The sequence below is a fragment of the Schistocerca serialis genome, chromosome 1, assembly GCF_023864345.2.
Source record: "Schistocerca serialis cubense isolate TAMUIC-IGC-003099 chromosome 1, iqSchSeri2.2, whole genome shotgun sequence".
NCBI lineage: Eukaryota > Metazoa > Arthropoda > Insecta > Orthoptera > Acrididae > Schistocerca > Schistocerca serialis.
Genome location: NC_064638.1, coordinates 792,589,868 through 792,615,338, shown reverse-complemented (window position 1 = coordinate 792,615,338; position 25,471 = coordinate 792,589,868). Strand labels below are relative to the sequence as shown.

The following is a 25,471-nucleotide window of genomic DNA, read 5'->3' as shown; positions in this document are numbered from 1 at the left end:
TCGTCTTCCGATACTCGATACTTCTTTGAAAAAAAAAAAAAAAAAAAAAAGAGAGAGAGAGATTGAGCTGCTGTGTTTGGTGAGGATTTTACTGTCCCTTAGCCTCGTTCTAAGGTTTTGTCTGTGGTCTTGCTCTCTTGGTTAACGTCTTTTTACCAATGTGTCAAGTGTATCTGCATTTCTGTATTAGCTCGTAATGTACTCATCGCTTGAACTGGTAAGATGGGGAAACGTAAAATTTACCTATTCTAATTACCACTCTAGTGATGATTTATTACAAGCTCTTTTTTATTTAAAGAGCCATCCAAATTTGCAGTAGGGATGAGTAGTTAAACACTCGACTACAGAAAAAGAGAGGATGTGCACATTGAAGATTTATTACTATTTGTACGAGGGAATAGATGCGCAGACCCGCGGTAAATTATTAGTGTGATGCTATATAGACGACATGGATCAAAATAAGAAATTTTAAAATGGTGAAGCATATATTTAGATAAATAATTTCTTCGTGGCGATACGCATTTTATATAATTTTTGGATATTTTATTGGCATGTCGACATAACTGCCACCGTAAAATATCTAGGAGTATCTACGCTGGGTGACTGTAAATAAAATGATCACATAAAACAGTCAGTAGGAAAAGCGGATGGCCGGCCGAGATGGCCGAGCGCTTCTAGGCGCTACAATCTGGAACCGCGCGACCGCTACGGTCGCAGGTTCGAATCCTGTCTAGGGCATGAATGTGTGTGATGTCCTTAGGTCAGTTAGGTTTAAGTAGTTCTAAGTTCTAGGGGACTAATGACCTCAGAAGTTAAGTCCGATAGTGCTTAGAGCCATTTGAACTATTTGAACTTCATCCCAAATACGTCTCGCAAATTGACCACGACGAGAAAATTTAAGAAATTAGAGCTAATTTGGAGACTTACCGAGTCATTCTTCCCACGCGCCCTTCGCGAATGGAAAGAGAGAGAGGGGATCGCTTAGTAGTACCAGAAGTAGTCCCCGCCACACTGCCCCAGGTCTACATCTACTTCTACATATATACTCCGCTAGCCACCAAGCGGTGTGTGGTGGAGGGCACAATTCGCGCCAGTCATATTTCCTCCCCTCTGTTCCACTCGCGGATCGCGCGAGGGAAAAAAGACTGTCTGAACGCCTCTGTACGAGCTCTTGTTTCCCTTATCTTTGAATCGTGATCATTGCACGATTTGAAAGTTGGTGGTAATAATATATGCTCTACATCCTCGGTGAAGGTCAGATTTCGGAATTTAGTTCAAATGTCCAAATGTGTGTGGAATCTTTTAGGACTTAACTGCTAAGGTCATCAGTTCCTAAGCTTACACACTACTTAACCCAAATTATCCTAAGGACAAACACACACACCCATGCCCGAGGGAGAACTCGAACCTCTGCCGGGACCAGCCGCACAGCGGAATTTAGTGAGCAGCCCCTTCTGTTTAGCGCGCCGTCTATCTGTAAGTGTGTCCCACTTCAAACTTTCTATGAGATTTGTAACGCTCTCGCGATGACTAAATGTGCCAGTCACGAATCTTGCCGCTCTTCTTTGGACCTTCTCAATCTCTTGAATCAGACCCAACTGATAAGGGTCCCATACAGATGAACAATACTCCAAGACTGGACGAATTAACGTATTGTAAGCTATTTCCTTTGTTGAAGGCCTGCATCGCTTCAGGATTCTACCAATAAACCGCAATCTAGAGTTCGCCTTGCCCGTTACTTGTCTAATCTGATCATTCCATATGATATAATTTCGAATAGTCACACCCAGATACTTGACAGACGTTACCGCTTCCAAAGACTGGGCATTTATTTTGTGCTCGTACATTAATGGGGATTTTCGCCTTGTTATACGCAGTAGGTTACACTTACTAATATTGAGAGATAAACGCCAGTCATTACACCACGCATTTTTTTTCTGCAAATCCTCACTGATTTGTTCACAACTTTCGTGTGATACTACTTTCCTGTAGACTACAGCATCATCGCAAACAGTCTAAGACCGCTGTCAATACCATCAACCAGGTCGTTTATGTAAATTGTAAAAAGCAGAGGACCTATTACGCTGCCCTGGGGCACACCTGAAGTTACGCTTGTTTCTGTTGAAGCCACCCCGTTCAGGACGACATACTGCTACCTGTCTGTTCGAAAACTTTCTATCGCTTTCGGAGTATAAAAATTTGAAATTTATGGGAGCAAACTGCTGAGGTCATCGGTCTCTAAGCTTACACACGATTTAAATTAACTTAAACTAACTTACGCTAAGGACGACACACATCCATGCCCGAAGGACTCGAACCTCCGACGAGGGGAGCCGCTTGGACCGCGACAAGACGCCTTGGACCGCGTGGCTTTCGGAGTATAGATGTAGATGTAGAGCAGATGACAGGGTTACAGAATATTGTATTAATTCTGTTAACTACAGGTATTTAATCTTTATGTGCACTTTTTTACGTGGAACTTTGCGACGTGAGATTTTATTTCTGTGATTTCCTATAAACATGTGTAAAGTCCGTAGCTTAGCAATGTATCGTATGTGACTGAAAGATGTAATAGTGAGCAAACCGCTCCGTAAGCGATAATGCGCCACCCATCGACCTGACCCTTCTTGCTCTCCTTTGTATGCGGCCCGCCGCCGGCGCCATCAGATACCTTTCATCCATCGCGGCCAAATCCGCCGAGTCAGCAGGCCCTAGAGACGCCTGCATGGCCGCCGCGTGAGGTCACTGCTGGAATCGAGCAAGGGCGTCGCACACGTTTGGTAGAATCTATTTCTACAGAACGTACTGATGACCATTATAATTTCAGCATCATGCTACGCAACAAACGTCAAATTGACGTGAAGTCTGCTGCAGGCTTGGAAGTGAAAATTATCAGCATTGCAGCACAACCGCACAGTGGAGGTAGCGGTAATGCCAACTACATTCTGTATATAAGGAAAGATTACGCTGCTGGTCCCTCATTCAGAAATCACATTCTAATGTTGGTTGGTTTCGAGCAGATCTGTTATGTCTGATTTAAGAAGGAGAAACATGTACTCTCAAATGTCTGAATTCGACAGTGGTAGGATCTACACCTACGTCACTACTGGAGCACGGCATAACGAGACTGCAGTTCAGCGTTTCGTGGTAACGTTGCCCCCGGTGACTGGGATCCAACAACTGTAATGTGAATATAGAATCAATGAGTTCAGAGAGCAGTACGTAATGTCAGGCAAAATGTGTTTGCCCCATGTGACTAGTACCCGAGAGGACAGAGACAGTTCGCTCCGCTGTTCAGGATCGTTCAGAGAGGTAACGTAGCTTGAGTAAGGAACTCGGCTTATTTGCAGCAATCAAGTGTCCTCAAGGACAGTGCGACAACGTCTGCGGAGACGACAATAGTTGCGGCTTTCCCTCACTCTCTAGCCAAGAGAAGCGCGCTGATTGTTATGCGCCCTGTGACAACCCTGACACAGCAGTGTTGCCATGTCGTCTTTCCAGACGAGTTCCTGTTCTGCATACAGCAATACGATGAATGTAGCCGCTTGTGGAGGCTCAGAGAGGAACGAACTTTAGCAATCGCACGCTTCGTCATACAGCCCAGTGCCTGACGTGATGGAACAGGGCGCCACAGGATACACAACACGATCACCACTAGTGCGCATAGCCGGTAATTTGGACAGCTGCAGATACATTTCTGACGTGCTAAGTCGGTGACTGTACTCTGTCTGTGAGGTCTTCATGACGTTATCTTTCAACAAGACCGTTCCGGGCCGCACAATGCCCTTGCATGCCTGGCCTACATTGACACAGGGGCTGTTTTGCTGTTGCCTGGCCACCATGTTGTCCACATATCACCTACTGAACACATTTGGGCCTGATATGCTGAGAGAGTGGTATGTCATCATTCGACAACCATTACAGTTGATGAACTCTGGCACGGAGTTCAGGAAATATGGAATGACGTTCCAGTATATGTCACGTCCACCTCGGTTAGTCATTCTTGCTGCCAGAGGAGGAACCTCTGACTGCTAAATTTCACACCATTTGTACCGTCAAATTACAAATTCAGTCAAGTATTCTTCGTACTATACAGTACATGCATAATAAATACTATTTTCGTGTTTACTTGTGTTACTATTTTAATGACCACCTGTAAATGTGTTGAGAGTTGCCTTTCGAAACAGTCATCCGCGAAAAATGAAAAGAAGAGGGACTAAATCTGAAAATCTGATCCGGAGAGAGTCGAAATCAATAAATTCTTTGTAGTTCAAGTTACCATAGGTGATAACGCTATGCTCACTTTATAAGGACGTACCAGGAAACTAAATGCGAAAGATTTCCTGTTGTTGGTGAATCTAGCGACCACAACCACCAAGGTCACTAACTTCTGTCTTGCTTCGAGTAAAGAAACTTGAGAGCGAATACACATGGACATTACGTAGTTAAATTGGTTGAGACACGCAGTAATTTCAACACCTTGAACAAATGACGAGAAATAATATAAGACTTACAGGGATTACATGAGTTTCTGTATCATTTACATCTATCCACAGAAAACGTGTTTTATTGTGATGTAAAATCGGCTAACACATAATAAGACCGATAGCCTTGAATCGTGGCCGTTGGTATACGGTTGGCAAGAACAGAATTGCGCTTTCACGATCAGTATTTTTCTAGTTTTCCAGTTCACTCCTAGAAAGTCCATTTTCCTCAAGTAAAGTCCCACGAAAATGTTAATTTAGAATATGTTGTACAGTACTCCAGTCCCTTTATGTGTCTGCAATTCATTCCTTATAAACACAGTATTACAACTTTGACGTAAATTACTATACGTTGAACCGTGCGACTGCTACGCTCGCAGGTTCAAATCCTACCTCGGACATGGATGTGTGTGATGTCCTTAGGTTAGTTAGGTTTAAGTAGTTCTAAGTTCTACGGGACTGATGACCACAGCTGTTAAGTCCCATAGTGCTCAGAGCCATTTGAACCATACTATACGTTATACTGTTTATTACTGTTGGCTGATAATATTTGAAAATCGAGTTCGTATTCTAGTAAGGATTCAAAGATTCTCCAATTTAATTTTAAGTTTCTACAGCTTTATCGATTTTCACCACCTAGAATTTATTTTTACACACTCGCTTGGACGTGAAAGCAAACAACGAATTTTTCGTCTAATGGAATATTTCTCCTTAGCATTTTGTTTTCATGTTAATATTCTTAATTTGGTTTTCATTTCGTAAACAACAGCACATCCTCGGGCCAGCATATTAAAACGCTGACTACCATAAGGTGACCGGCAGAAACAGCAGAGCCTCACGGCTGACGCTATCTGCCCACCGGCGATACACGCTCCACTTCGTTTAGCACGCCATATCTTAGAATAGCGTGTGTACAATAGAGATACAGTAACGCATGGTTTGTTAATGAACATATACTATGGATGAACGCTGGCTGTAAATGTGATCTCGGATTGGAGAAGTTTTATCAGTTTAGCCTTGGTCGCAGTTGTTAGTTATTACAGATCTACTGTAGATTTCTTGCAGCACTGTACATTAATTTGCATTTCTTGATTGAGCTGACGTCGGTGTACAGGAAACCGGGTACAATATCTTGTGCAATGTTCTAGGGGAGCCAACAAAGATTACCACAACCTCTTGGTGCAAAACATGAAATACGAAAGGTCACTACCTGGCAGTTACACAAGAAAAAGACAACAAAAAATACGAAACAGATGCGTCAATTTTTCTGAAGCTTTGAACCGAAAGATGAAGACAGACACACTCTGTGACACCTTTTCCCACCTTCTTGTTCACAGACGCAATGACTGCTCTGCACAGCCATCCTCAACTCTACTCGCCTACTTTTCTTTTATTTTTGGTTATAGTATACGTGATGTGTACAATTAGTTTCTAATTCTCATTGGGGAACGACTAGCGTGCAGCAGTGTTTACATGCTGTACTGAGATGTTACGTATCTACGCCCATGAGCGTTTTTTTCACATTTTTGTCCTATAAGGAATATGTGTAAATAAGGATGAAGTAAGGTTTTGTGTAATTTCCAAATTTTTCCTTAAAATCGTCTGTGGCCTGGGGCTGTGCAACTCCTCCCACAGCATCGGGCAGTCAACGTGCTAAAAGAGTTCTCGTGCCACTAGAGGTTGAATTTGTTGTGGCCTGCCTATGATGCACATGCACTCATTTAGAAGTCTTTAATCACGTGCTTAAGCATTCTTCCACTTAACTTGAGGCCATGCAGTGTGTTTAGCGTGTTATCATGCTCTTCCTGGCCGGCCGGAGTGGCCGAGCGGTTCTAGGCGCTACAGTCTGGAACCGCGCCACCGCTACGGTCCCAGGTTCGAATCCTGCCTCGGGCATGGATGTGTGTGATGTCCTTAGGTCAGTTAGGTTTAAGTAGTTCTAAGTTTTAGGGGACTGATGACCTCAGGAGTTAAGTCCCATAGTGCTCAGAGCCATTTGAACCATGCTCTTCCTATCGTTCTCTGCAACTTCATCAACACCTGCAGGTACTGGCGTAACTGATTGGGGACCGCTCGTTATAAGCAGTTTTATATTTGGTAAATAATGTAAGTGCATTCTGATTGGAAAACTGTTTTACAGCAGTACTGTTCACGTTGTTGGGAGAATCCGTCTAGTGTTTTTAAATTACAAGTAGCGTGTACGCCATTGTTGTGGAATGTTATCGTATTCCCCCCGTTTTGATTGTATCCGTAATGGGGTAAATGTTTCAATATTTCATTCATTTTACGTATTAACTATGTGTAAGTAACCTGTATCCGTTCAACAAAAATAGTAACTTTAGCCTCACGTGGCACTTGATATTAATGATGCGAATTTGTTATGAACATTTAACAACAACTTTCTTCAGATACGCTTCACTCGTTGTAGCGTGGTTAGGATTCAGTGCTGTATACCTTTATGCTCGCTGTTTGATTCCCTCGCCATATGCAGCTGCTCCAGTCTTGCATCCACGAATTCCAAGTACAACTCGCTACAATACAGCAAACACTGCACAGCACCCATCGTTTCCATAATGCATTAGGTACTTTGAGCCAAATTAGAAGGATCGCGTGGCAGTAGACGCCTAAACCTTCACCACTGTTCTTCCTGCAGTCAATTTGTTTACATGTTCCCAAAATTGTATTTATGTAGGTCTACGTGCAACGAAACATCAAAAGTAATTAATTCCAATATTTTGTGCGCCATTTCACATAGTATAAAGAGCTTCCAACAGCAAAAGATTCATGGGGAAAGTGTAAGAAAATACTTCAAAGATTATTAGCAATAGTTTCATTACGAAATTAGAGTGGGGAACGCGTCATTATAGACAAAAATTCTAGTGCTCGTTATCAGTTGTGTGAAATTTAATCAGCTAACATAAAGGCACATAGCAGGGCAGCAAACGACAGTGACATTGGGGGGGGGGGGTCAGGGATTTTCTCTGCCTCGTGATGGCTGGGTGTTGTGTGATGTCCTTAGGTTAGTTAGGTTTAAGTAGTTCTAAGTTCTAGGGGACTCATGACTATAGATATTAAGTCCCATAGTGCTCAGAGCCATTTGAACCATTTTTGACAGTGACATTCAGTTTTGCAGCATAACTTTATCCCCGCCTTAGTGAATCGTCTTCATCATCCACTGACCGTCTTCCCAATCAGTAGTACGCTGTTTTTGTTAGATCCACGCTGGGCGTCGGTCATGTAGTAGCCCTCTTTCTCTTATCCTGGCGCAGGGAAATGTTAAGTACTGCCTCTCCCGTCACATCAGGCATCCACAATCATTACTAGTATCCAGAACTAACAGCAATCATTACTAGTATCCAGAACTAACAGCAATCAATTTTAGAAAATGATCAAAAATTACATGAAGCGGTTAATAGAGAATTTCATACATTAAAACAACAAATGCATTGTTAATTCGAATTTTTAATCAAAGAAGCAGTTTAATCAGTTTCCCACTATATCTCAGAGTGGTTGCCCGCGGTAGAAGATTATTTGTACATTAATTATCGCGCCCCTACATTTGTGTTTAGCGATAGGTACACTACAGAAGTTCTTCGAGTATGTAGCAATGAGTTGTCAGTCCCAGTAAATAGGGACCGTGGTGCTCCCACCTGATTCGAGAAAACAGCAGTGGGTCGGTGTGAAGGTTGGAGAGCTAGACTCGTCGTAAGTCTGTCAGGCGGTCCCTGTCCCACCCATCTGGTGAATAGCTGCAGTTGATCAGCCATCCAAGACCATCAGTGTGTGAAGATGCATGCAAAGATCTCCACATCTCTCGGTCGGATGCGACGGAACTCAACAAATCAGCGAGGGGCGTCATTAAGCTCCATCCTTCTCTGTAAAGTTCACATTTATTTCTCGCTCTCCCCTTTGTACCTTCTAAAACATCAGCGTTCATCTGTTCTCTGGCACTGTTCAAAGGTAATCCCTTTGCTCCCACTAATTGTCGTTGCTGTTATTTTGCTCTTTAAGCTCCTTATTTTATTTCTCGTTATCAGGGATCCATTTCGCTCCCACAGTTCGTTACATTTTACTATTCTATTTGGTTTCGATCTGTTCCCAGACGTTATATTTCCTCCTACAGAACTTGGGCTTGTAAGTCCTTCGGCAGCAAAATGCTCTATTTCTTATACGAGGTGTATCAGATAACGTATTTTTCTCTGTAACTTTAAAAAATACGCGAAATGAATGTTTCTGTAGATAGGCAAACGTAAGAAACGTTAGTTCTCCTGCGCCGTTATGCATAGAGTTTATTTTGTTATTTTTCAGAAAGTTAGAACAATTTGCTATAATTTTTAAATATGTCTGCTATTTTGATCATGTGTCTCACTTATTTAAAGCAACTGTCTACAAATCAGTTTAAAGTTTCTATCAATTTTAATTATGAAGCTTAAAACTTTCAAAGTTTTAGGGGTGGGTGAAACATGTTGCAAACAAAATTGCTTGTATCACGGAACAATAAGCTTCCTCAGTGTGCTGTTTGAGGTCAGGTTCGCCTTGATTGTAGAAAGCATCCTTACAGTGCCGCATACAGAACAAGTCGGAATGCACAAACAAACGTGGTTCTGTCTGCCACAGATACTGACGTGGAGTAAATATGGCGTACACATCCAACGAATACGTTGAGATGTTGCTGATGCTCGACGAACGCCGGCACGATACCAGCGAAGGAGCCATGGCTTATACCATGAGATACGCCGACCGATCTCTCACGTTCTGAAAACGACTCCGAGAAACAAGTAGTTAAGGAGGCGTTGCGGTAATGGACGGAGACCAGCAAAAAGTGATTATATGGAAGTGTTCATTTCAGCCACAATACACGACGATCCTCATGACAGTTTGCGAGAAGTTGTTGCGGTCTCTAGTATAGGTCTTAAATCTATGTGGCGAATAATAGAGGGTCACAAGTTTCACCGTACCAACTGTCCCTGACACATGAGCTACACAGGAACTATTTTAGTCAGAGAATTACTTCCTGCCAATGCGCGTGAATAATTTCACCCCAGACGTCTTACAATTAGTGGTGTGTTCTCTGATTAATCTACGTTCAAAAATTACGGTGAAGTGAATCGTCTTAATATAGACTACTGGGCCACAGAAGCTCCTGGGTGGGTACTGTATGTCGTCCGTTAATATTGTAAGCCAACTACTCTTTTGTGTATTTTTCTGAGAACCCAAAGTATGTTCAAAAATGGTTCAAATGGCTCTAAGCACTGTGGGACTTAACATCTGAGGTCATCAGTCCCCTAGACTTAGAACTACTTAAACCTAACTAACCTGAGGACATCACACACATCCATGCCCGAGGCAGGATTCGAACCTGCGACCGTAGCAGCCACGCGGTGCTGGACTTAAGCACCTAGAACCGCTCGGCCACAGCGGACGGCCCAAAGTATGTCTTCAGATAGAATGTCCTGAGTAAGCACCCCATTCTACACAAAGTTTTCACTCAAGAAATGATTTATAATGCAATCTGGTCGTATTGCAAAAACCTTTTCGACAGTAGTTATTGCTTACTTTGTGCAACGAAAAGAATTGTGAATATTTAAGTTGATTTTATGATCACAGTTACTTCTAGAAATTTCATAACCTGTTTCGGAAAACTTATCCTATGCAACAAGCAGGTATGGCTCCATCCGATATCCTAACAACTTTCTGTACGTAATCTGAAATATAAAGACCGAAAAAATCACATCGAACAAAATATGATAACTAGCAAGCAGTTTGCGATTCTCCACATCGTCATTTATCTTCATACTTGTAAAGCATTCAAAGAACAGGAAAATCTTACTGCTAATTGCACCTCTCGGAAAAATTTATACCGATTGTAATTATTCCTTCGCATTGTCTAACGTGCCTGCTGAATATAGGATATGCATGAGAGTTCATAATTGAAGTTAAGTGCAAAGTGCAAAATGTAAACGATACCAGGTAGTTAGTCGTATCTTTAAACATAAATTTATCAGTGACATGGGAATATAAATAAATCATAGAGTCTTCAGTTTGTTTGTTGTAATTATTTCGACTCATACCATAATCACTTATATGAAAAGAGCACAACTTTCTGCACATGCTCCACGTGGCATGCAGGGCTACCGAATAAGAAAGAACTGAACAAAGAAGAATTTCAGATATATTTGAAAATCCTGGAATAGTTTAAACAAATGAGACTGTGATGTATTGAAGATGTCTGCTGTTCGGATATACTAATGAAAACCCCATTTTGTACCAAGTACGAACAACGGCCGTCAAACACGTAAACACACATTAAAGACCTGAAAATGCTGCAAGCAAATATTACGCCAAGCAGCCGAAATGCAAGCCCTGAATCTCACCATACTTTCGTAACTCATTTCATGACAATGAGTATCAGAAAACAACTTGAAAGCAAACTAGTAGATCAGTCGTCCATAGCAAAAATATGGAAGCAACGGCCAAAGCAGCAGGTAGAAATCAGCCAGACACACAGGCAGCAACAGATCAGCCTTGTGTCACGCTCTACCAAAACTTCAATGCGGTAGTAAATGGTACGATTACCTATAGTATTGGTAGCAGTAGTAGGGAAATAAATGTAAATGAACGTAGCGAGAGAAACTGGGAGCCAACGACTTCTTTGGTTTTTGTTAGTTAGTTAGTTTGTTTTTCATACAATCAGAACTGGGCATAGTTCAGTGTTAGTCCGGTGTGTATTTTATATCCATACAAAACACAAATTGCATTTTATGAGTAAGAAAAATTTGTTGATCCTGGACCTAAGCAATTACTTTTGATGTAAGTAGATTTCGCGTGCACAAACGTAAAAAATATACATAATTATTGTTGTTGGTTGGTTGGCTGATTTGGGGGGAGTGGATCAAACAGCAGGGTCATCGGTCCTTCGGATTAGGGAAGGATGGGGAAGGAAATCGGCCGTGCCCTTTCAAAGAAACCATCCCAGAATTTGCCTGAATTTATTTAGGGAAATCACTGAAAACATAAATAAGGATGGTACGCGGGTTTCAGCCGTCGTCCTCCCGAATGCGAATCCAGTGTGCTAACTACTGTGCCACCTCGCTCGGTTATTGTTGTTATTTTCTACTCAATGGAACTTTCTTCATTATGATCGAAAACGCAGGAGTTTCCAATTATTATTGATAAGTGCGAAAATTGTTTCTGAATAAGAGAAACATGGTTTATTTAAACTCGACGAAGCGCTGAAGCGATGTTTGGTATGTTTTTGTTTTACCGTTTATTCAGTTTTAATTTTTTTGAGGAAATTGCGTTTCCTAGCGCTACACGGTAAACCTGTCTTGCTCTTTTATTTTTGCCACAACGTCCTTTTGTTTCACGTTACAAATCAACAATTTTCCAATAAAATCTATCACCAGCCTCTTTGTCGTTCACGCGGTCACATGCTGTGACAGCGCGGCCGCACTTCTTGCTACTGGCTCGCACTACCACTCCCAAACATGCTCTCTCAGCTAGACAAAGACTGTGAGACCTTCAGAATACCTTTCCGATGACTTGGTAAAAAAATATATTCCCAATATGCTTGCAACTGAGAATAGGAGGAAGAAAGTATAATTTTGAGACTAGGTATTGTGACTGGCGACAAAGCAACTTCCAACGTGTGTTGGAAGCTTTGTAGATTGGTCCACATTACTTAGCAGTTACTATGACAGGTGAGATGTATCGTACTTATATCACTGGCCGTTTAGGTTCTCCCCTTAAAAATGCTAGTCTAGACATTAGAGGCTGCATGGCAATGTAGCATGATGGCCACACAGCCCATTCTGCACGTGTTATTGTACTTCTTGAACAACAGATTTCCTGAAAGATGGTTAGGACGCAGTGATTCTCAGGACATTCCACCTGGTCGCCTGATTTAACCCCAGCAGATTTACTTTTGTGGGAATACCTGATGACTGGGTGTTGTGTGATGTCCTTCGGTTAGTTAGGTTTAAGTAGTTCTAAGTTCTAGGGGACTGATGACCATAGATGTTAAGTCCCATAGTGCTCAGAGCCATTTTTTTTGGGAATATCTAATGAGTTACGTTTGCCTCTTAACATACAACTTCAGATGATTTCAAACAACACATAAGTGAATGTCGTCGCTTCACGACACCAATAACTTTGCAGTTCGGTTACATAGCATATTGAGCTTTCCATTAAGTAAAATGGCCAGCCGTTTGAACAACTCACTTAAATGAACATTCCGCCACCGGAACATCCATCTGACAACAGGCAATTACCTACAGCGTGTTGCGACCACCCCTAAAACTTGAACGGCTTTAGCTTCCTAGGTAAAATTTATAGAAACTGGATTTAAGTTGAATTGTACACAGTTGGTTTAAGTACATGATATGCATTATGAAAAAATCAACGGCCATGCAGAGGTGGATGCACAGGTTCCAGTCAGTCGGGCATGTCCAGTGCTTGGTTGGGTGATCGCCTGGGCACGCTGCACGCTGTTGACAATGTTCCTTTTCCCTTTACGGCAGAGAGACCATGACGGCTGGTGCCGTATAGTGCCTGATCACCAGTCCTTGCGTCAAAGTCACGGATTAAATTTGAAATCTCTCTGCTGTGTCACGTGAATTGGGGGCAGGCGACAGTGTTGACGGCGATCCGTTTGTCGGATTGTTCCGTTCAGCTCTACGATCCCCTTGGTGCTCTTCGAGAGCAGTAGGCTATGTGTCGGCACCGCGTTTCACCCTCTCCCTCCCCTCATCATCTCCGACATCAGCATGACATTACACTGCATACACGTCCACTACAGTCACCGACAATGACATTTACATTTACCCATACAGCTCTCATACAGGGTGTTTCAAAAATGACCGGTATATTTGAAACGGCAATAAAAACTAAACGAGCAGCGATAGAAATACACCGTTTGTTGCAATATGCTTGGGACAACAGTACATTTTCAGGCGGACAAACTTTCGAAATTACAGTAGTTACAATTTTCAACAACAGATGGCGCTGCAAGTGATGTGAAAGATATAGAAGACAACGCAGTCTGTGGGTGCGCCATTCTGTACGTCGTCTTTCTGCTGTAAGCGTGTGCTGTTCACAACGTGCAAGTGTGCTGTAGACAACATGGTTTATTCCTTAGAACAGAGGATTTTTCTGGTGTTGGAATTCCACCGCCTAGAACACAGTGTTGTTGCAACAAGACGAAGTTTTCAACGGAGGTTTAATGTAACCAAAGGACCGAAAAGCGATACAATGAAGGATCTGTTTGAAAAATTTCAACGGACTGGGAACGTGACGGATGAACGTGCTGGAAAGGTAGGGCGACTGCGTACGGCAACCACAGAGGGCAACGCGCAGCCAGTGCAGCAGGTGATCCAACAGCGGCCTCGGGTTTCCGTTCGCCGTGTTGCAGCTGCGGTCCAAATGACGCCAACGTCCACGTATCGTCTCATGCGCCAGAGTTTACACCTCTATCCATACAAAATTCAAACGCGGCAACCCCTCAGCGCCGCTACCATTGCTGCACGAGAGACATTCGCTAACGATATAGTGCACAGGATTGATGACGGCGATATGCATGTGGGCAGCATTTGGTTTACTGACGAAGCTTATTTATACCTGGACGGCTTCGTCAATAAACAGAACTGGCGCATATGGGGAACCGAAAAGCCCCATGTTGCAGTCCCATCGTCCCTGCATCCTCAAAAAGTACTGGTCTGGGCCGCCATGTCTTCCAAAGGAATCATTGGCCCATTTTTCAGATCCGAAACGATTACTGCATCACGCTATCTGGACATTCTTCGTGAATTTGTGGCGGTACAAACTGCCTTAGACGATATTGCGAACACCTCGTGGTTTATGCAAGATGGTGCCTTGGCCTCCCTATTCGCCAGACATGAACCCCTGTGACTTCTTTCTGTGGGGACACTTGAAAGACCAGGTGTACCGCCAGAATCCAGAAACAATTGAACAGCTGAAGCAGTACATCTCAACTGCATGTGAAGCCATTCCGCCAGACACGTTGTCAAAGGTTTCGGGTAATTTCATTCAGAGACTACGCCATATTATTGCTACGCATGGTGAATATGTGGAAAATATCGTACTATAGAGTTTCCCAGACCGCAGCGCCATCTTTTGTTGAAAATTGTAACTACTGTAATTTCGAAAGTTTGTCTGCCTGAAAATGTACTGTTGTCCCATGCATATTGCAACAAACGGTGTATTTCTATCGCTGCTCGTTTAGTTTTTATTGCCGTTTCAAATATACCGGTCATTTTTGAAACACCCTGTACTTCGTGAAGGAAAAGTGCTTGTGGGCGTGAAGGATAGGGAAAAACTTTAGGCACCTGAACCTGCCCTTCAGCATTCACGCCATGGGAAAAAAGTTCTATTTAAAAACTGTAGCTCGTTGCAGGAAGTTTCTGGAAAATAAAATGACGTATTATCTGTTGGCTTTTGTCTCGCGGTCTTTAGCCGACTTTTCTTGAATAAGTTCCCTGACGTTTCGTCAGCAAGAATGCCAGGTGTTCGCCATTGCTAGTGGCGGACTGGAGTCGAGCCCGTGGCCGAAGATCATATGTACCTTATGCGCCATTGTCTGGAGACTTTCCCCTGATCAAGTGGCTCTCCACTTGTTATCCGTAGCGGTAGGTCACTGCAGTACAGGAATCCAGGATCCCTTTACCTTGAGGGTTTTCGTCTTCCAACATTGTTTTTTCTCGTGCACACGGTATGCGGTACATTCCCTACATTACGAGTGGGTCCCTTTCGTTCTTTGCCGATCTGAGGCACTTACGATCTGTTTGGTAAGTCGGTAAACGATTTTTACATCGTGTTTGCGTAATATACGGTCTATTCTGTCCGTCACCTTTCAGATGTGTTGTAGGAAGGCCGTACTCAACAATGTCAGCAAAATTGTTAAACAATTGTCCGTCGAAGATCCCGAGACAGAAGCCAACGGGCAACACGTCAACAATTTTGTATTACACCTCTACGGGGACTTTAAGACGGTACCGACGTCTTGACCAATGGAAGGGAACCCGTCCCCTCTCACCTTTTTATCGCCGTGCTGGGATAAAGGGACGACACCTATGCTCATAAAATATAAACACCACCTCTGCCTAGGTCCGTCGTAACTCCAACAGGATGGAACGATCTGATCATTATGAGCGAATTCATGTATTGCGGACAGACTTGACAAAAACTGTGAGCAACTTGTAGACATTTTCTGTCAACTCACTAAACCATGCGTTCAGACGACTGGGTTAAGATCGACAGCATGTCTACAGGTAACATGCAGACTGAATTCGACCACTGCACAGAGCGACGAAAGCAAAAGTGTGAAAGACACAGACAGCAGATCGACAAGTCGATTCACATGTCACCCACAGTGGTGAATTTAAATGAACGACCACTGGCCTAAGAGGAACTAACTGTTCTTCAAAAAGGAAGGAATTTCGCTATCATCCTCAGAACTGTATCTACGAAGGCTGTCACTGCTAACATTGAAGTGGTCATCCGGACCCTTTCATGTGAAAAAATCGAGGAAATACGCACAGAAAGCTCCCGGATATTGTCTTGATCAAAATCACCACCTTTGCAGCCTTGAAAGAGAAGCATTCCATGTTATAAAGAGCAGTAACACTGATAAGAGCGCATTGATACTGCCATCCGACAGGGGAAACGCGACCATTGAATTGAAGACCGAAGTTTATGAGCAGAAGATACGTGACTCACTATATCCGACGATATACTGACAGTTAAGTGCAGTTCCAATGCAGCGGATCATGTGGAACACGAATCGGTTCATCAATGCATCTCGTCTCTCGGTGCACATACAGAGGAACCTGTGCAACACGGAAGTCCTAAGACCTCAGCTGTAAGGATTGCCAAAAATCCATAAAGATGATGTACCATTAAGACCTATGCACTCCTGGCTCACCAGCATATCAACTGGATAAATACTTGGCCCCTCTGCTTCAGCTGAAAACGAGAAAGACTGACACATAGATAATGGACTCAGCTTATTTCACTGAGAAGCTGCAGAACCTAAAACTTGGATCAACAGCCTTTGTTTATCAAAGTGCCACTTAGTGGTTCTCTGGATCGCATCAGTTCCATTTTGCTGCAGAACATCACCAAGCTACAAACTCTATCTTCCAACGAGCTAATTTATTTGGAATGGCGATTTCTAGTAATAGCAGGAAGGCGTCGCCATGGGTAGTTCACTTACTCAAGTGGTTGTTCATTCCTTTATAGAACATTTCGAAAGGCAGGCACTGGACTTGGCAGCTTTCAACCTAAGATGTGGTACAGATACTTTGGTAACACCTTGTTTGTGTAGAGCCATGGTGAGTGACTTCACGGTGAAGTGGAAAAGGACCAACTGTTACATGTTCTAGATGTCGTGGCTATGCGGAATAATGAGAAACTGGGACACAGCGTGTGTTGAAAACCGAAACGCGCGGACAAATGCTTTAAAGAGTTATCAGATTATCACCTGAGAAAAAAAGAGGAATGATTAATATTTTGATAATGCGCACAAGACCAATATGTGAGGTACAACTACTCGGAAGCGAAATCCAACACATGGAATGCATTCTGAGAAGTAAGAGAAGTAATGGGTACCCCACCAGGCATATGAGAAATGGCGAATCCAAACACCCAGAAAAGTGATACTTCAGAAGAAGAAATGTCAGTTATGGCCTTTCTGCCATACATTCCAAAGCTGATAGAATAAGACGTATATTGCGCATAAAGGGGACACTGCCTGCCAAAAAAGAGGGGAGCATCTAGAAAAGAAGAGGAAACGAAATGAATCTTCACAGGTTAAGAGAGTGTCTGGAGTAATAGCACTGATTACAAAATTGAATACAATTTGCAAAGCACTTGGGACCACTTATCAATACGACAATTTACCTGTTCTGATCTACTTGCATTCACTAATTCGGTTACAAAGGTTGTCAAGAATCCGTTCTATCCCTTCCTGAGGCAAGCTCGCTCACAACTGTTGTAACTGTTTCTACACATGTTCTATCAGGGACACACCTGTGGATCTTGTTGGTCATGGGAGTGCTTCAAAATCACGCAGAGATTTCATAGAGATCCATGCCTTGTGTGGACAAGCATTGTCCTGTTGAAAAACAGCACCACGATACTGTCACATGAGAGGTAACACATGAAGACACAGAATGTCTGTGGCGTAACGTTGTGCCATCAAGAGCTCCCACATCTCTAATCATTTAGATGCATTCTGATGGACTATACATGTGCGAAGGTACACTGCTATCTGGCCATGGCTCCTGGGATCTTCAGTTTTTTATTAGGAAATGTACTTGCAGACCGATCAAGAAGATGAAAGAGTGTCTCAGATCGGCAAAGGACAAAAGAGACCCAGTCTCAATGTCGAGAATATTCAGCAGTACCATTGTAGCGTGGGATTTGGTTGAAGTGGAGTTCAGGCTGTGTGTTGTATAGGTGTAGGCTCAATTTAGCAACTAATTTATTAAACATAAAATGTTGTAGGCAACAGTACAATAATAATTAAACAAAGCTTAATTTGCAGTCGAATATAGCTCGTGGCAACAGAGTTTAGACTAGAGACTTTAAAAAAAATGACTTCAGCACAATGAAATAGAATTAAAATTAGCACACACTGTCGGGCAACAGCTATAACAATTACAAAATATGGTCCTTGGCCACAGACAGGAAGAGACAATGTAAAAAAATAGCTTCTGCAGTTTTCCATATGAAACAAGAGAGACTTAATTAAGACCACCCACATAGCATGCAGCTAAAAATTGGTCTATGGTGACGCCAATCATCAACTACTCACAACAACAAGCTAATATCAAATATCTACAGACTATCTATGCATACAGTGTTCTCTTCAGCAAAACATATAAATGAATCACTTTCACATAGCATAACAACTAGCTATCCTCCTTTATAGAGATGGCCTAAAACAAATCACTCATGCTCACAGCATAATAAGACAAGATTACTTTCTTTATCATAAAACGTTCTAAACAATCGCGTCAGTGGCATGTAATTAACAAAACCAAATGGCTGCCCTCTTTAGGGAACACGTTTGCGTGAGAAAGCATGTCATCACACAACAAACAAAACATTCCGGACTACAACCAAGGACTTCCCACGTGTAACATTACTTGTTAACCAATACACTCAATGCGTTGCTAGTACGCAGCAACTATTCGCTAAAGAGGATCACTTAACCACCAAGATGCAGCCGTCAGCTGCAGTAGTGCTACACTTTAAATGCAGAAGCTCCTTTTTTCTCCTCGACTGGCGTCACTGTCTTCCGGTTCGGGAAAAGACACCAACCATTCCAGTAGGTTGTTGGAGTCTACACAGTGGCCACGCCCTTCACTCAGCATTAGCGATGCACCATACACAGATCCTTGGCGTGCCGGCTTGGAGAAGACTTCCCGTTCTTGGTCATACACCAACTGACTTCTCTCATGCACCTCTTAACCCCGTGACTGTAATTGTGGCCACTATGACAGCTTCGGCCTGCTACGCTTATTTGAGACGAGTCGGCCCAATGCCGCAATACTGGCCCGGCTTCTCACCCTTACTTATCGGATGCAGGTACGACAACTTTCGCCCGTATTGTTGTCACCGCATCTGCTGCTCCGCTGACCGTACCTCCGAGTGTAGGCCGCCTCAGTTGCCGGAGCCGCCCCCGCCCCAGCATGGGCACCCCCTGCATTGCCCACTGGCGACGCCACAGACTCCCAGACTGCTGCCTCTTCGTTCATAGCACTTGCCTCCGGAATATGTGTCCTCACTGGTAGTACAGCAGGTGACTGACTCTTCTCCGTATAGCGCCGCCCCACTGGCCACAAACGCTGCAGCCAAGCACCAGCGCGATAGCACGCCGACGTCTCTGTGTGGACGGAGCAAGAAGAAAGGCGTGCTGCGAATTACAGATTCATGGCACGCCTTCTGCAGGTCTGTGTTACAATGACTGAACGATCCATTAGTACCAACAACTCCGAGCATAAATAGTATTTCATGTTGGAAGAGATGGAGAAATCGGATGTGACGATGTACATTCTTTGTGAGGCCTTTCGCAACACTCTTCGTACTGCCGAAAAGTCAGAGAAGGGTTGTGCTGGGAAATAATTGTTGTTGTTGTGGTCTTCAGTCCTGAGACTGGTTTGATGCAGCTCTCCATGCTACTCTATCCTGTGCAAGCTTCTTCATCTCCCAATACGTACTGCAGCCTACATCCTTTTGAATCTGCTTAGTGTATTCATCTCTTGGTCTCCCTCTACGACTTTTACCCTCCACTCTGCCCTCCAATACTAAATTGGTGATCCCTTGCTGCGTCAGAACATGTCCCTTCTTCTTGTCAAGTTGTGCCACAAACTCCTCTTCTTCCCAATCCTATTCAATACTTCCTCATTAGTTACGTGATCTACCCATGTAATCTTTAGCATTCTTCTGTAGCACCACATTTCAAAAGCTTCTATTCTCTTCCTGTCTAAACTATTTATCGTCCATGTTTCACTTCCATACATGGCTACACTCCATACAAATACTTTCAGAAACGACTTCCTGACATCTAAATCTATACTCGATGTTAACAAATTTCTCTTCTTCAGAAACGCTTTCCTTGCCATTGCCAGTCTACATTTTATATCCTCTCGACTTCGACCATCATCAGTTATTTTGCTCCCCAAATAGTAAAACTCCTTTACTGCTTTAAGTGTCTCATTTCCTAATCTAATTCCCTCAGAATCGCCCGACTTAATTCGACTACATTCCATTATCCTCGTTTTGCTTTTGTTGATGTTCATCTTACACCCTCCTTTCAAGACACTGTCCATTCCGTTCAGCTGCTCATCCAAGTCCTTTGCTGTCTCTGACAGAATTACAATGTTATCGGCGAACCTCAAAGTTTTTATTTCTTCTCCATGGATTTTAATACCTACTCCAAATTTTTCATTTGTTTCCTTTACTGCTTGCTCAATATACAAATTGAATAACATCAGGGAGAGGCTACAACCCTGTCTCACTCCCTTCCCAACCACTGCTTCCCTTTCATGTCCCTCGACTCTTATAACTGCCATCTGGTTTCTGTACAAATTGTAAATAGCCTTTCGCTCCCCGAGAAAAAAATTCGATACGTTGTCCCATTTTCGAGTTAATTAATGTTAATTAATATTGAAGTTAGCCAATCAGGCTGTTGCGTGCAAATTCCAGTGGCCGTCCAGAATCGGTGTCACCAAACGTGTTCGTCGTTTGGTTTCCTAAAATCGAACAAGAGAACGATAGAAAAATTTGTTCGTGGAACGGTAGTAAGGATCGAACCCGAGCGAAAGGCTGACGATCACCTACGCTAGGACAACAATTGACACTAATATTGCATCTGGCAAGCCGCTTGATTTTTCATGCGCAAATGCCTGATTGGCTAACTTAAATGCTAATTAACTCGGAAACAGAACAACGTATCGAATTTTTTTTCTTAACAATTATTTTTCAGCACAATCGACCCTGCAATACCTTTACAAACTTTTCAGACTGTTTCTGACCAAGCTGTATATCCTGAAACAGGGAGCTGGGCCTTAGTTGTCCACCAGGTGTCCCTTACCACTGTTATCCTGATATCTGCTTATATTAAAAGGAGTTTTGGAGGCCATGGGATCAATCCTGTGTCACGACTCTCTTTGGTTCCAGAAAGTCGTGGAAGTTGGTAATTACTGAAGAAACTTTAGTCCCACTAGCTGGTATTGGTTTTATACCTGCCTTGCTCAAGGAAAATGTTGCGCAGAGTTCCGATTGGGCTTCAATTGTCTACAGAAGAATTCTGTGGGTCCCATTGTTTCCGGTGCACAAAACGCTGTTGTTGCAGCTGAGGTGTACTACGAGTCACGACTCTCATGGAAATGTGCAGGTGTAGAAGGAATTGGCTAATTTATAAATATCGTGCCCACATATTCTCATGGCTGTCTTGCGGGAGACATGTATCACAGACTACTACTTTAGTATGGAAATTAGTCGACGAAACCTTCAGCGTTCTGTTAACCGACATAGGAAATCGCAGCAGTATTATATTAATAGAGAAGTTACTTTTATATCTATGGAAACCACACACCTTGACAAAGGAACAGGTATAACATCATATTTGCGATGCCAAGAAATACCGGCGCTTCTCGCTATGTGAAGAGCACTGTTATTGTTGATAACAGCTGGCTTTAATATTGCTCTATTCCTATCAAGACACGAAATACAGCAGCCTGCCTATCTGCTGGTCAAAATTCTGTAGCGGTTTCAAATATCCAAAAAGCAATTTCTATTGATCTAGGCTTGTCCCAGTTTCGCTCGAAGGCCTACTGGAAATATGGGACAAGGATATGCACAACTGCCAGAAGATTCTTGGGAAAAATGGGGCACGATTTAAATAATGAAGAGATGGGAAAGAAATACTTCAAATAAAATGGGTAGTATACATTGGATCATTATACAAAATCTCCCAACGATTTTTACTGCTTTACGATATTTTAATGAACGAAGTTGTAGGAACCGTAATGTCGCATCTCTAATATTTAGTAATTTTACCTTAAGAAACTTTTAAAACATACCCAAGAACCCTACTTCGTTCAGTTTGTGTTATCATCAGCACGAAATACTCCAGAATAATATGTAAAAATACCGTATTTTGTTACTGTGTCAAACGTCATAATGGTCTGTTGCATTTACTAGGTTAATTTAATAAATTATTAGAGGCCTGGCTATTTTCTTCCATTATCAATAAATTACGTATTTCCAGACCAAACATAAACTAGATCCCTCAGTAGCAGGTGAAGAAAGTGAAAAACGCAAAAATTGCTCATTCATAATCATATAATTTATGGCAGTGCTTCTGGCGCCTGTAAGTTAGAGAAATAAAAATATTGCCTCCCCAAAAGTAACTGTGATTACAACCTGTGACTTTTTGGCAATGAAATAAGACAGTTATATTTCGTCTTCGAATGACTGGCAGAACAATTCACTTTAATGGTTTATCTTAAAGAATAATTTTGTATCTGTGTGGAGCACTGCCTCTAGAAATTTTGTGAATAAAAACATGGACCGTAGTAGGCTGTATTATTATTTACTAATTGCGCTAGCAGCCAGTTTCGACATTTATGTCATATTGAAGCACCTAAAATAAAACTTGCCAACGTGGAACACTTTGATGACATTAATATATCTTATTACAGTCATAGCATAAGTCTTATCTTAAAGAATATAGTGCTTTCATCATTTCTTGAAATTTCAATTGACTCGTATTCCTTGTTAATAGAAGAAATTTAGTTGCTTGCTTGAATAACAAGTAAGTTAGCTCTCTCTCAGACTACTGATGTCAAAATCAGACTCATAAATCCGTGTAAACACAGCCATCACAACAGCTACTTACATTTCTTCTCATTTTCATAGATAAATTTTGCACCCACAACACAGTAACGTTAAAAATGTATAATTATTGGTTAATTCATTTCTTAAATGTGATAGAATTCATAGATCTTCTTTGGTTTCATTTTAAATAATTTTATTTGCATTGTCGCTGTCCATCTAACAGCAGACAATCATGAGGTCACTAACAACTGTTACTTTGCAGGTGGGATTCCTGACCAGCATCTGTATACCATGCTACTCCTTATTGCACCAACTGATACCAGAGACGAAACCTTTACTTGACCAATGTCACGCCAATTTGGCAAGATGGCGAAAGATCGATGAAGAGGATAAATTACGTCGGGCGAAAGGTCTTCTGCAGCCAGTAAATGATATTCTTCAAGGGCTCGCTTCTCAGGCAGCACCACCACCCCTTGCAAATGACGAAATGACGAGCAGAAATAGCGATACTACCAACAATACCTGAAGTGTATGATGAGTGGAATACTGTATGACCCCCATCAGATGACTCATGAACAACAAACAAAAATACTAAAGAAACATCTTCATCTTTCCATGGTAAATAAACTGTAAGATGTCCTGAATGTGGGCTTGAATCTATAATTTTCTTTTGTGATGTTGGACTTCACGTATTTGGATATGAAAAGAAGTATAACACATTCAAATAACTGAACTTCTATACAATTTTCAAGTTCTGTGCTATATAGTGTTTGTCATTAAAAATAATGTGGAGTACGACATGTATTTAAAAACCTAAAATTTCTGCAAAAAGGAAAAACACTTATTTAATATTATTAAATCATTGTTCTAGTCATATATAGCTAAATCAGCTAACCCACCCAAATGATATGAAGTATAATCTTCCAATTACACAAATAGATTCTATGATGTTGTCTTGATTGAGAATGATGTTGCATTCTGAGGTACGAGACATGCAGACTATCAAACTTGTTAAGTTCCTGTTTGTAAACAGCCAAATATCTGCTGAAACGGGCCTCATTTCTCATGTCAGTTATTTATTACATATCTAAGTAGTCTTTATATTAAAAACACTAATTACACTTCATGGCTGTTCATCAACAAGTGTGTCATGTTATAGGATCTTCATATTTTATGTGGACTGCTATAGTTTTATCCTAGAAGGAAACTATATCCCTCAGTGACATTTTCCAGGTTGCATTGCTTGCAAACCGCAAAGTAATGTTTCCATCAGTGGTAATACCACAATTTTATTCTTGTCGATCAGAAGTGGCACACATGTTTCAGTTTTTAGCCAACCTTCTTGTCTTTACATTGTACCTTGGTTTTCTTTCATTTTATTAGCTTTTTGGTATATTTTCACTATTTGTTACTTCAGGTTCTGCAAACAACACACCACTTACAGAATTTCATTTTGATTACTTTTCAATCATAAATTTCAAATAAGTACTCATATATTATCTGCATTTGTTAGACAAAAGACTAAATAAATTGAGTCAAATTTTAGGGGCAGAAATTTTTGATTGATTTTGAAAAAAATACTATTGTTTCATTCCCCCTATCATAATGCAGTTCTATTGAAAATATATTGAGTTCACTCATCAAAAATAAATTTTCATCAGTGAGCCTGTTGTATTCTTATGTATTTCTTTTGCAGATCTCTTCTTTTAGTGATCTACAATAATGAACAAGTACAATATTTCTTTTTAATATTTACCTACTCCTCTTTCTCGAATGAGTTGGCTCCTTGTGCGCACAGTCTAACATTACAAGAAACTGCCCTGCTATTTCTTTCACATATTCAGTTCTTTACTTTTACTAATGTTTACAACCCACTGTGTAACATTATGGTATATATTATAATTTTTTTTGGACTGAGGATTGATATTATTAAATGGCAGATTTATATACCACAGACTGCACAATATGTGCAACTGTGTTTTGTAACCCTTGAGTAAAATATTGTCACATCCTGATGCCATGCATAAATCTGAGTTGTAAAGAGAGAATATAATATACTTTTCGATTCCACATATTACTTTATTTTTTACAATTATGTATCCCCTGTAACTTATGTTTATTGACAGGCTCAAATATGACATTAGGTAAGATTTCTTTGTCTTTTCAGAATGTAGACTGCTATTTCAAGCCACACACATTTCTAGTAACAGTTAGTATCTGAGTTAAAATATGTTTTAACTACTACCTGGAATATCTTCAGTGAATCTGAAACTAAACTAATGTGTATGTCTTATGAGATTTTTATAATAAAATTCGAAGAAAAATTGTAATAATGGAAAACTGTTTTACTTCAGTTATTATCATAACCAATGAGAACTGTCATATCCAAATACAGTAAATAAATTAATGTTATATGTTGTTATATTTACATAATATAAAATCAGCTGTGAAACAATTAGAAATAAATTTTCCTATCATAGATGCTATAACAATTAAAATAATTCCCCCTCAATTGGGAAACATACATGATGTGAGTATATGTGAATATACATTTCTGTACATATGAGAACATCAAACATCAGAAAATGTGTTTGTAAATATTGATATAGCACTAGTCAGGTGAT

General features: G+C 41.4%; 1 protein-coding gene across 1 annotated transcript in view; it reads left to right on the top strand.

Moving 5' to 3' along the window:
* LOC126483707 (probable 3',5'-cyclic phosphodiesterase pde-5) overlaps window positions 1-25,123 on the top strand; it is a 794,749-nt gene extending 769,626 nt beyond the window's left edge. The window contains exon 16 of the mRNA XM_050106800.1: window positions 23,110-25,123. Within this exon, the coding sequence (XP_049962757.1) occupies window positions 23,110-23,373 (264 nt within the window). The 3' untranslated portion in view covers window positions 23,374-25,123. The remainder of the gene's footprint in view (window positions 1-23,109) is intronic.
* Window positions 25,124-25,471: the final 348 nt, after the last annotated feature.